We start from the raw sequence: 13,204 nt of genomic DNA, 5'->3' as shown, positions 1-13,204 counted from the left end.
TTTTAGGGTAAAAAGTTGCCCATGTCAGCACACTCTACCTAAACACACTCTGACTGGACCCGACACCTGACATTCCTCCGTGCACGCCTGCAAACAAACGTAATGACCCGCTGATACAGAGCTGTACTTCTGTGATCCAGTAGGCAGCGTCCAGCTACAACAACATTGCCCTCTGAAGGTCACCAGAACGTACTGGTAAATGCTGCCTTTGTGCTTCGACAGGGAGGGGTGGCGCCGGGCTCAGGGGGCTGTTTGTACAGCCCCAACAACGGGCCGCGAGGGTTTGGAAGGGGGAGGAGGCTGAGAAGAGGTCGTTGTACACCTGCAGGTTTCACCTTTGGGGTTAACAAGGTGTGAACTCCTGCTGGAGGGAGGGTAAATGCTACAGCGTAGACTGTACGGTGAATCATGAATCTGTCACATGAGAGAGAGACAGTGCAATGTTGTAAAGACGTCAGAGAACTTGTGGGCTTTCTCTCCATAAAAATAAGGTGCGAGAGCTGAGGTGTAAAAAGCACAGAAATGGATTTTCTCTCTCGCTGAAGTGTGAATAAAAAAATTAAAAGAAGTTCCTGAAAGTTTTCAGCATCTTCTCTCTGAACTGGACTGCTGTTCAAGCTTTTTTTCCTCAGTTTATCTAATCTCTTATCTCTATCCGTTGCAGGCGATTTGTTCTCTTTTGGGGATTTTGAGTACAAAGATAATCTAATCTCGATTACAAATATGCAACGCCATGTTCACATGAGCTTTTTCTACGCAGGTTTGTACAGGGTGGATAAACGATCCCTGTGGAAAACTACACAATCCGTGATTCACTCACATGAGTTGTGATTCACTATGAACAATTACTTTATTATATACAATTATTTTCTCCTGCCCTTGCTCATCCAACACTCAAATACTGATTCAGATACTGTAACTCACTACGAACTTTGACCTTATTATCCAACGCATGTAATGTAGCTTGGTAGTCTGAGCTTTAAACCTGGTTAAAGTGAAGATAAACAGCATGGGGTTAAAACATTCATAATCAAACTGTCGACTGTAGCTCACAGAGAAGGCTGACTTTTTTTTTTTTTAAATACTGTTAAAAAGACTTTTATTTTGATGTTGTTATAACTGAGCTGGTCATTTAAAAACTGGTATATAATCATATGCATCCTGTATCAAATGCCTGTTTAAAACGCAGAGCAACTCCTTCGACATTCTCAACAGGTGATGCCATCTGTAAACTAGGAGTGCCCTGCATGTGCCAACCCTTGCCAATTTGGTTTTAGATAAGGAAACGGTACAATACGAGATGACGTTGGCAGGGCAAACACTGGTAGCTGACCTGTTGGCACCTTTCCTCAGGCTCGCCTTTATTTCCCCACTTTATCTAACTGGCAACCTTTCCTCTATTTCATTTACTCCTCTATCCAAGTGCAAGCAACGTCTGAGTAAGCGCTGAGCTCGGCAGCGGTGGTTGGTCATCGTTTCGTCACTGAGATGCATCACTGGGCTTGTCCACGCAGGCTTGCCGTGTGTGCGTGATGAAATGCAGCCACTTCCGAACGGTATCTCAATTACACACATTCCAGCGCAGGTGGGGAGGGACACTGTTTGGAGGTTGCCATAGACAAGCTACTCCCTTTCTGTTATCATAATGATGTCACTGTGATCAATGCTAAATCCACTCCCCAAACACATGGGGAGGTGACTGTGATTAAACTCCACCTGGACTCTGGACTTAGCACACCTTAACTGTGTAAACAACCAATCACAACCAACAACCACTGACTGCATCATGATATGACTGAAAGCTCCTGATCAGCTGTTTTCAAGTTCAAGAATGAACCGAAACTCAACTTTGACGCCAACATGGGCAAACATTTTTAATGTATCTACAAACCAGGCAAACCCTATTTGCTGATGAAGATCATTTGATATGATCGAAACCCCAGGAGTGACTAATTAATGGGCCTTGAGGTGAGATTGCTCTGTCAACAAAAAACTGCATAAAGTCAAACATGCAAAGGATGCATTGCTTAGTTCCTAAAGTTGACATTTGGGAGATACACAACCCTCATAACTCATTATTATCAATTTAACTCCTTTACACACCGGGGACGTGACAAATACAAAAATGCGAAATACTTGCCTGCGAATATTATATGTCTAGGGCTTTTATTGTGAAAGGTAAGGAAGGAGTGGATCTGGAGTGGACCGCTTTTTTGCCGCGTAATATTTGCATTATGTGTGAAAGTATTCATGACAAAAACAACAGTTCCAAAAAATTATATTGATATTTCAATTAATCACGCGTAAAAAATGCTGCCGGTGTGTAAAGGTCTTTAATCTGCCAATTATTTTTATTAATTACTTGAATAATCCCCGATAAAATGTCGAACAATGGTGAAAAAATACCCATCACAACTTAAATAATTTGGCATTTTATCACTACTTTTATTTTGAAAATCTAGTATAGAAGCAAAGAGACAAAACTCTGGTGTCGCCATTTTGGACTGAAAACGCTTATTATATTTTTAATATTTTATTGTTCAACACAGGACATTTCGGTAGAATATGACAATAGAACAGAAATAATTTCGTTTCCCTTTTTAAACGGACATTTTACTGGCGTCCGGTTGTCGCTTTTAATCCAAAATGCTAGCTTTGCTGCTGGGTGCTGATGTTGCAATGGAATGAACAATTGACTTTCACTTCTTGGCAATATACGTTTCTTTGCACATGCTTAAAGACTTGTGTATGTGATTAGAGCACTTTGGATAGCACCCTGCAGTCATTATTACCAATCAAAAATGCCGCCCTGAATATAGATCATCAGTTTATTACACTAATGATGATCCAAAGCGACCTTTTTTGGTTTGTATTTATTTATTATTTGTTTCGGGATTTGAGCGTCTACTGCCATTCAGTATGTCTACTGTGTTTGCTGCAGATCAATAGCTGTGACAGCTTCCTTAACATAGAGCGATGACCTGCCATCACACACAGCACATAACATCATATATCACTAGAACACACAAACTAACTGCAGCCTCGAGCATCAACCGTAAATCTCTATTTACTTATAATACAACTAACTGAAGGCAAACCTCAGATAACCTTAAAAACTGCATGTGTGTGTCGTATATGTTCTTTGTGTGCATAGTAACGTTTTCATAGACAGTGATTTTCTCTAAATGCTGGTTGAAACCTATAATAGCCGATAAATGACTTCAGATGCAGAGCGAGCGACGGAGGGGTCAAACAGACTCATGGGATATTTTTGTGGAATGACTGAAGTGTGACGGGGTTTTAGATGCTCCAACGTTATGGTTTATTGAGCGGTAAGTGAGTCTCTGGTCTCTTTAGAGGTCCCTTGGAGGAAACTCCCAGTGTACTGGGGAGCCTTTAGTTTAATGGTGGGTGCAGAAGGAGGGTGTTTGAGGTCTGGAATCATTAGAGAGCCGTGGAGTGTGACGACAGGAGTCATAACTGACTGAACAATGAGTCGACTCTTTGAAAACAACCTCCACCCTCCTCCGCTTTATTTGTTATTAACAGTCTACGCCTGGTTTGGGAAAACAATCTGTGTATGTGTGACTGACCCGGATAATTTAGAGGCCCTGATACATTCATGCCATATGGTCCAGTGTATAATGAGCAGTAGAGCAGATACCACTTTTTAAAGGGGTTTAAAGTAACAGTTCAACATTTTGGGAAACACTTATTCACGTTCCTGCCAAGAGTTAGATGAGAAGATCGATACCACTTTACGTCGTAGCCTATGTGGCTGGAGCCAAGAGACCATTAGCCTTTCTTGGCATAAAGACGGGAAGTAGGAGGACACAGCTAGCGTAAGAGTAAAAATAATCCTGACTGATTTCAAATGGCGAAACAAACAAGATGTAACATGTTAATAATTTGGTGTTGGTTAGCAGATTTTTCTAAACCTCTGGGACAGACCCAGGCTAGCTGTATCCCCATACGTCCAGTCTTTATGCTAAGCTAAGCTAACCATCTCCTGGCTGGAGCATTAAATTGAAAGCACAGGCAAAGAACGTATATTGCCAAGAAGTGAAAGTCATTTGTTTGTTGCATTGCAACATCAGCACTTAGCAGCAGAGCTACGCTTCTGCCATTTTGGACTGAAAGCGACTACCGGACGCCAGTGAAACGTCCGCCTAAAAAGTGCCCTACAAAAATAAAACTAAATTATTTCAATTCTATTGTCATATTCTACCTAAATGGCCTGTGTTGAACAATAAAATATTATAAATATAATAAGCGTTTTCTGTCCAAAATGACGGCAGCGACTGTTGTTAAAAAAACACTGGAGTTTCGTCTCTTTGCTTCTTTAGGCTACTCTTTGGCACAGATGTGAGAGTGGTATCAATCTTCTCATCTAGCGAGAAAACAAATGAGTGTATTTCCCAAAATGTCTATCGTTTCTTCCAATGAAACTTTGGCAAATGGTGGACGTCATTACTCTAATTAGCCTATAAGGTGGGCACTAGAGTCACATACATAATCTAAGATACTGACAATAAGATTTTTTTTCAAATTGTACAGAAATGATGCATCTCATTAATTATAAGAAAAGCACTTTTAAACACAACTGGCCCAAGGAAACCACTAAAGGTCTAAACAATGAGACATATTCTTAAGGGGACTGTATGTACGTTTTTACACGTAGAAACATTTTTTTAAGCGTTTACTTAGTGCAAACACTAGCGCGAGCAACAGGACGCTGACTGTCGTTGACTTAATGGCCACAGGTGTTACTGTTTACAAGCAATTTCCGATTCCTACATATAGCCCCTTTAATTGGTTAACATATAAACTGCATTATTCATGATGGAGACATGCATTGTTATTAATAGTGAGCCTGTTCCTCTCAAGTTAGCTGCCAACTCTTGCAAAGAAGAGGGCTTTAAAAGTTCTAGCTTTGCACCACGCAAATGTTTTGAGCCGTGCAGCACAAATGAGTCTGCTCCAGGTGTTCTCAGACACAAAATATAACGTCAGGAGAAAAAATTAAGCGTGGTGTATCTTTACTGACTTTTGGGAACAATTTATGGTTCCCCGATGCTGCTCGTGATGTCTGTGATAAAAGATATATCGCCCATCATTTAGGCCTACTTACTGATGATACAGGCAATACTGTGTGTTGTGTCTAGAGAGCAAAACAGTCCCGTGAAATAGCTCTAAGCCAGATGCTTGAAATGTCACAAACTCTTATTAACCATAACATCAACCTCCCTTCAAAATGAATCTCTCAAAAAGCCGAAACCTGTTACAGAAGCTATCGGCAGGAAACACTCAGCGGTCTCCCCGTTCTGAATCCTCATTCTCTGGGGAGAGAAATACCGCTCTGGCTGACATTACCATTTTTCTCATGCTGACAGTGTACTTCAATATTTCAAAAAACAATTTCGGCTGAGGCTCGACAAACGGTGGAAGGGGTGGGGCTGGTGCTATTCTTTCTCCTCTAACATTTTCAGTCCCTCAATACCTGCTGCTTTTCAGAGTGGAATGGCAACTCCCTGTGGAGTCCAGTCATGGCCTAATGCACAGGAAGTTTCTAATTGTACACCCACTGAAAACAACTATGACTTTTAAATACACGGCACACCAGCCATGCTGCCATAGCACTGTATTATAGATGAATGACAACAAAAATAAATCTATTTACTGATGTCAAGCTATAATCGTCGAAATATAATCATTTCACATGTGAAAATAGTTTTAAAGTGACATTTTAAAACTTTTGCCGAGCAGTGCGCCACAAAAACTCATGGCACATGAACTGTTCAACACAAACACGTAGCCTGTTTACCCCCTTCATTTTACTTTTGTGAAAAAAGTAAAATGTATATGCATGCTAAACGATACCCTGCTAAAATGTAGAGAAGAGTGATAAAGTCAGCAAACTGACTGTCAGTTACAGCAATACCTTTCTTACGTTAGCTAGCCTTAGCTGCTGGTTACCCAGCATTGTACGTTAGCTAACACTAGCCACCATTAGCTACTGGTGGAGTGTATTGAATCTATTGATTAAACTTTTAATTTGTAAGAGGAAGATTGTGTTATTTCGTCTTTTAAAGGTCCCATATGGTGCTCATTTTCAGGTTCATACTTGTATTTTGTGTTTCTACTAGAACACGTTTACATGCTGTAATGTTAAAAAAAAACTTTATTTTCCTCATTCTGTCCGTCTGAATATACCTGTATTCACCCTCTGTCTGAAACGCCCCGTTTTAGCGCATTTCAACGGAATTGCAATGGAATTGCGTTGCTAGGCAACAGTTTGGGTCCATGTTTACCTCCTATCAGCTGATTTTATTAATATAAACTGCAACAGAAAATAAACTGGGACACATTTAGAATGTTTACGTTTAAAACCATGTAATGGTCCAAATATTGTATATTTGTGACATCACAAATGGACAGAAATCCTAACGGCTTGTTTCAAACGCACAATTTCTGAATACGGGCTGTGGGTATTTCTCCGTATATTGAGTGTTTTGATAGTTTAACAGTATTTATATAGCACTTAAACCTGCTTTATAATATAAAAGACGTGAAAATCACACTTTTTACAATATGGGACCTTTAAAGGTTACAGTGCTAATTTATGGTCAATTTTTTTTTTAACTTGTAGTGGTAGAAGTACCTGAAATTACTGTGAAGTATTGGGTAGAGTTAAACTAAAGCAGAATAAAATGGTTTGCTCAGTAATTATGGGAATTAACCAGTTATAGTAGAATTACTCTAAAGTATTGGGTAATTACAGAGTAAAATAAAGCAGAACAAAGGGGTTTGGTCGGCAATAGAAATTAATTGTTGTAGTAATATTAACTGGTATAGCCCACATACAGGTTAAGACACTGCCACTGCCTTGCCTGTAAAGTGTAGTGTGCATGTTTCTTTGAAACATAGTTTCAATATAAATAAGAGCATGGTAATATGAACTTTCACTGTTACTTTCCCATGGCCTGTAAAGTGTAGCCTGCCCGGTATATTTGGATGAAATATGTAAATATTTTCCAAATACTAAATGAAAACAAGGTAGGTACAATGAAATGTCACTGTCATTACCTTTCCACTGCATGTAAAGTGTAACGGGAACTCTTTTTTTAGAATCATACAGGTAATTTCCATGGTAGACATGGCAGTATAATTACTGACCAAACCTCTTTATTCTATTTTAATTTGACTCTGTAATTACTTTACAGTAATTACCGGTAATTCTACCACAACAACTTGTCATTATGTTGATTTTACTTATTTTACTTTACTGTTATTTCCTGGCAATTTCTTGACATTACTACTTAATTAACAGCTTTTAAATTAAAGGGTCACTAGTGGCATTAATCAGACATTCTGCAAGTAACTAGCTGAACTAGTAGGCCCACACTTTCTCTTCCATACAAGCATCAGTTTGAAAGAGAAAATGTGGACAAACTATAGGCCTGGAAAATGAGCAGCGCGGTAGGAAGTAAAAGCCTCAGGTAACTTTCTGCAAATACCTGCCAACCACAGTGACGCAAATGCTTTTTACACCACACTATTCAGCGAGGGAGGAAAAAAACAACAACCTATCACTTCAGAGAAAAAAATCCTTACAGGTGTCTGCAGCTGAGATCTAGTCATAACAACACAGTAATGCATTCGGTCTGTCATTCTTGACAGAAGTGCAGTTTAAAGGAAATTATGCTCAATTCTTGGACTTTTATGCCTAAATCAAACATCTTCCTGTCAGAGATGGAGTGAAAAGATTCACTTGAGGCGATAATAAGCAACTATAAATCCTGTAGAAGTATTTACGAGGACGGAAGGGAGAAAACTGTCCTGTCTTAAAGTCTGTATGTTCTGACACGTCATTGTTTAACTCCGTCTTGTGTCTATTGTTTTATTACATATAGCACCAGTAAAACAAAATGAGTCAATGTTTGTCTGTTTCCATACAGTTTGAGCCTTCCCTCCTGGCCTACACAGACAGACGGTTAAGACCGGCGGTGGGGTTTTGGTGAGGCAGATGGAGGAACAGGGGATGAGGAGGATCAGTGGTGGGAAGACAGTCTCCTCTGTCTTTCTGTTTGTTCAGCGTGTTTGCTACTTTGCCCGCTGCAATGTGTGAGAGAATTCACACAGTCTTGCTGTCGTCGTCCAGTCCAGGCAGTCAAGGAATGACTGCCGAGCTGGAGGTTCAAGACATCATGTGCCTTTTAGAAGCCATTTAATGGAGATACAAACTCTCCACTTTCAAGAGTAAAGATGGCGGAGCATGTAGGGTGGCAATTGTGAAGTTATTCCACCTCGTTGTTTTTGGTTTAATACTAATAATCAAAAAGTAAGCACAACTAGAAGCCAAGTATACCTTTCTGTAGGCCTATAAGGCAAGAACACTGAATTACTCTTTTCTTAAGTATATCTCGTTCAAAAGATTAAGTACAAGTAGGCCTTTAAGCCAAGTATACTTAGACTTTTCTGTATACTTGTCTGTATAAGCAAAGTATACTTAGACTTTTCTGTATACTTGTCAGTATAAGCCAAGTATACTTAGACTTTTCTGTATACTTGTCAATATAAGACAAGTATACTTTGACTTTTCTGTATACTTGTCAGTATAAGCCAAGTATGATTAGACTTTTCTGTATACTAGTCAGTATGAGTCAAGTATACCATGTAACATGAACATATTATTTAATAAAGCAATGATGTACTCGCATTTTTAACTGACAGGTGCGGCTCGACAAACTCGACCAACATTGCATGATAGCAGAGACTGGAGCTTGTTTCACTAATTTGCAGCTAGAGGGATTTTATATATTTTGCCTATGCTGTTGTTATTGTTGCTGATGTTCAGCTATGCTGCCTCGGTGTTTCGCTAACTTCCTTATTCCTTTATTTCCATTTTCACCAAATGTAACAACACATGCCTATTCTTGTCTATTTTGCACAGTGGCAGCTCTATGAAAATCACCTCACCTGGTCTGACATTTCATCAGATTTTGTTTATGACTCGAAGCAATGCAAATGGCATCTAAAAAAAGAAAACATACGTGATATTCACTGTGGTCACAATTTTCCTTTTTAAAACACCAAGAGCTAACTGGCAGAGCATTATTCATCCATTTTCTCTGCCCTGCTCTGAATCCCTGTCTGTCACATCAACCTGATCTTACACAAGGCCAATTTGTTAACCCCAGCATTAGGGAGTGACGCAGCAGAATACAAAAAAAACCCAACTTGATGAATTGTAATAGCACAGAATTACAACCCCTGGACAAAGTAGGTCAGCTCCAAATTTTAGCACTAATGGGATAATTGGAGATGAGTCACAGGATGGATGAAAAACAAGCTTGATGGCAGCCTCAGAGAACAGACAGGAAGCACTTCAATCAGAGAGCAGACAGTAATGAATTTCTGCTGCTACTGTGCCACATGGGTTCAATCAATGATATATCCAGATGTTTGCATAATTGACTCGCATTTGGGATGATGGTTGCATGCAGGCAAAATATGTCATTATGATGAATTTGCACAGGGAGAGGCTTTTGACGGTGTCCAGCTTCCATTGTTCGACAGGATGTTTGGGCGAAACAAGGGTGGTGATGCAAAAAAAGTCACTTTCATCATTTGATGGTGACTTTAAAGAATCCGGTAGACATTTTGTGAAAAACACTTGTTCCCTTTCTTGCCAAGAGTCAGACGAGAAGATTGAAACAACTCTTGTGTCCATACGATACATATTAGGCCACAGCCAGTTAGCTTAGCTTAGCATAAAGACAGGAAACAGCCTGGCTCTGTCCAAAGGCAACAAAATCCGCCTAAAAGCACCTCTAAACCTCACTATCACGTTATATCGCGTTTGTTTGATTTGTACGAAACAACACATTGTGGTTTTACAGGGGGATATTTCTTGGCTGGGAGCAGTGACTTCTGGGAGTCGAGGCGTCACTGTGAGGTTGCCAGGTAACCTTCAGGAAGTCACTGCTCCCGGCCAAGAAATACCCCCATGTAAAACAACAAATTGGTGTTTTTACATGTTGTTTTTTTGTAGAGAATAAACAAATTAGGGATGTTAATCGTTTACATTTTTAATCGTGATTAATCGCATGATTAATTACACATTTTTTATCTGTTCAAAATGTACCTTAAAGGGAGATTTGTCAAGTATTTAATGCTCTTATCAACATGGGAGTGAGCAAATATGCTGCTTTATGCAAATGTATGTATATATTTATGACTGTAAATCAATTAACAACACAAAATAATGACAAATTGTCCAGAAACACCCACAGGTACTGCATTTAGCATAAAAATATGCTCAAACCATAACATGGCAACAACAGCTGTCAGTGTGTCAGTGTGCTGACTTGACTATGACTTGCCCCAAAACTGCATGTGATTATCATAAAGTGGGCATGTCTGTAAACGGGAGACTCGTGGGTACCCATAGAATCCATTTTCATTCACATATCTTGAGGTCAGAGGTCAAGGGACCCCTTTGATAATAGACAAGCCAGTTTTTCCTCGCCGAAATTTAGGGAAAGTTTGAAGCGTTATTTAAACTCCTTCGAAAAAAAGCTAGTATGACATGGTTGGTACCAATGGATTCTTTAGGTTTTCGAGTTTAATACAATCCCAGTATCTTCACTGAGCCCGCCACAACCTCCAAAAGATGGAATAGCTGCCGAGGTTAATTAAAAATCGCAAGTTGCGTTAATACGTTAAAGAAATTAGTGGAGTTAAAAAGCTGTTTCCCCAGTTTTCCAGTCTTCCAGCTTTACTGTACAGGTGTGAAAGTGGTGTCGATCTTCACGTCTAACTAGAAGGTGAACTAGTATGCTTCCCAAAATGTCAACCTATTCCTTTAAGTAGCCTACATTTCTACAGAAATGAAGGTGGTGAGTCACTATCTTCTTCAAGAGACACAAAGACATTCGAGCATGGATATCAGGCAGACCCCCTTGAGACATCACTCGCTGTGGGTGGATTTAACCTGAACTCGCATGAAACTCACCGAGCTCTCTGGAGACTGGAGACACCATAGCGTTCTCTCCCACCTTTGCGACTGCATCGAAATAGGTCTTCCCAGCAAGAGTCATCGCTGCGTGGAGAGACAGACAAAACATCATCTAGTTAGTGAAACTTGCCGGTGAAACTTTATTCAAACTTGACTTGACTTTGAGGTACACTATAGAGATCATTAGGTGTCATCATACCTGTGACTGTCTTCTCATAGCTCTTCCCGAGGTTGACCAGGTTCCTCAGGCCTGGGTTGAACTGCTCCATCACATTCTGGGACAAAGAGCAGGAGATTAGAGGTTGTGGAGAAAAGCAACAATCAATCTTTCCTGATGTAATCATACAGTTTCACATAGTTTCACAAGTCATTTTCTCATTCGCTCGCTCACAAACATCTCTAATTTCCTTTAAGAAAAAAAAAAAAAAGACCTGCCCAGAATAATAAAACTCATGAGGCTATTTTTGTGGGAGTGGGTGGAGAAGAAGAGAAATACACGACAACAAGTGCAAGTGTTTGTGCCGGTGCTCTATTAATATCACCATGTGAGAACAATAAAACCTTCAATCTTTAACTTGACCCCTCACGTATGCTTTAACAACTCCCTCAAAAGAGCGAAGTCCCACACAAAGTTGCAGCTATTTGTGGCATGAACCTCATCACTCTCACCCTCCCAGCCCCAGACCCCCCTTCTCTGTCTCTCTCTATTGAAATGCCTCAACAATCAAGTGCTGTTCACCTCCCTGTCTCTATTCCCTTGGCACGCCCTCAATAGAACAATGAAGGGGCAGGTATGACTTTACATGAAGAAAGAACAGAGCAGAGGAGGAAAGAGAAAAAAGGGAAACAGGTTTCTACTTTTCTTTTCTTTTCTCTCTCTCTCTCTCTCTGTCTCTCCCAGCTGAAACTGTGGCACACTGTTAACTATACAGGTATGACTCTCTCTGTCTGTCTCACACACACACATAGATACACAAAACACACACACACTTAGTATTGCTAATCCAGCGAGGACATTCCACTAAACAATCAGCCTAATTCTACCATTCAATTTAAACTTAAAACCCATAAAATAACCTTTTGAACTCTACTCTAAACTTTATTCTTTTTGGATTTTGAAGACATAAATACAGCCCAGACACACTCTCTCACCTGCTTATCAGGTGTGTAAGTGGCAGCAGGGCAAACTTGATTAGATTAAATCTCTAGGCCAACTAATCAAAATGAATCCCATGATTACATGACTATTGATCCAATCACTTTATGCCCATTGAGAAGGTTGAATGATGGGAGGAACTTTTGTCTCACTCATCATCAAGTCAGACAGACAGGCTTTGAGGGTACTGTGGTTTGCTGTGTTTTATGCATTGTTTAATAATAAAATATTGACATTTTTCTTGTTTTTACATTAAAAAAAAATACATTATTTCCCTTGTGAGCAACAACAGAAAGTTGCTCTTTTTACAATGTGAAAGCAAAATAATGGGTCCTTTTCTATTAAAAAAAAAAAATGTGGTAAATAGGAAGAAAAATGTCCCAATAAAATAAAAGCACAGACACACTATAACTGTCTCTAACAATTTTATTGTGTATTTCTGTGATTTATGGTTTAAAATGCAACAATCATAACCCAACTAAGAATCCCCCTCTTTTAGGCTTCATCATCACAAACCTTTGGATAATCTATCGATTATCGATTACATGTCCTTATTTGTTATAAGACTTACCTTGTAGGTACTTTCAGTGAGCTTGCTCACGTCATCTGGAGCCCGAGACATGATGACAGGTTGTTCCTTAACAAAAAATAAAAAACAAGTAAAATGCAAAATGCAATGTTCCGTAATCCAGAGTAATAAATCCTACAGCCGGCGGTGCTCCTTGTCTGCAGCCTCGCTCCGTGCAGAGACGCTCAGCAGCTGGCAGACTGATGACTGACTGACTGACTGTCTGACTGGGGCACGAGAGACTTCCCCGTGCGTTTGGAGCTGATGAGGGAGGAGCGCGAGGGAGGGCACCGTGACGTCACGACAGATAAATTGAAGTTGTGACAGAGTGTAAATGGACTTGGACTTATATAGTGTGACTCTACAGGTCCGCAAATTTCATGTTAATTAGGTGATAATTAGCAAGTAACCTATTTTAAATTTCTTTGGAATTACTGCCAAATTACCCCAATATTTACCT

The 13,204-nt window shown here is 39.8% G+C and overlaps 1 protein-coding gene across 2 annotated transcripts in view; it reads right to left on the bottom strand.

Moving 5' to 3' along the window:
• Window positions 1-12,975, bottom strand: part of baiap2l1a (BAR/IMD domain containing adaptor protein 2 like 1a) — a 30,830-nt gene extending 17,855 nt beyond the window's left edge. For both annotated transcript variants that reach the window (XM_074619940.1, XM_074619941.1), the window contains exons 1-3: window positions 12,748-12,975; window positions 11,220-11,295; window positions 11,018-11,104 (exon numbers count right to left, since the gene is read on the bottom strand). In XM_074619940.1, the coding sequence (XP_074476041.1) occupies window positions 11,018-11,104; window positions 11,220-11,295; window positions 12,748-12,798 (214 nt within the window). In that variant the 5' untranslated portion in view covers window positions 12,799-12,975. The remainder of the gene's footprint in view (window positions 1-11,017; window positions 11,105-11,219; window positions 11,296-12,747) is intronic.
• Between the last annotated feature and the right edge of the window lie 229 nt (window positions 12,976-13,204).

This window comes from Sebastes fasciatus, chromosome 20, assembly GCF_043250625.1.
Source record: "Sebastes fasciatus isolate fSebFas1 chromosome 20, fSebFas1.pri, whole genome shotgun sequence".
NCBI classification, from domain to species: Eukaryota; Metazoa; Chordata; class Actinopteri; order Perciformes; family Sebastidae; genus Sebastes; species Sebastes fasciatus.
The sequence above is the reverse complement of the archived record's forward strand: the minus strand, read 5'-3'. Positions and strand labels throughout refer to the sequence as shown.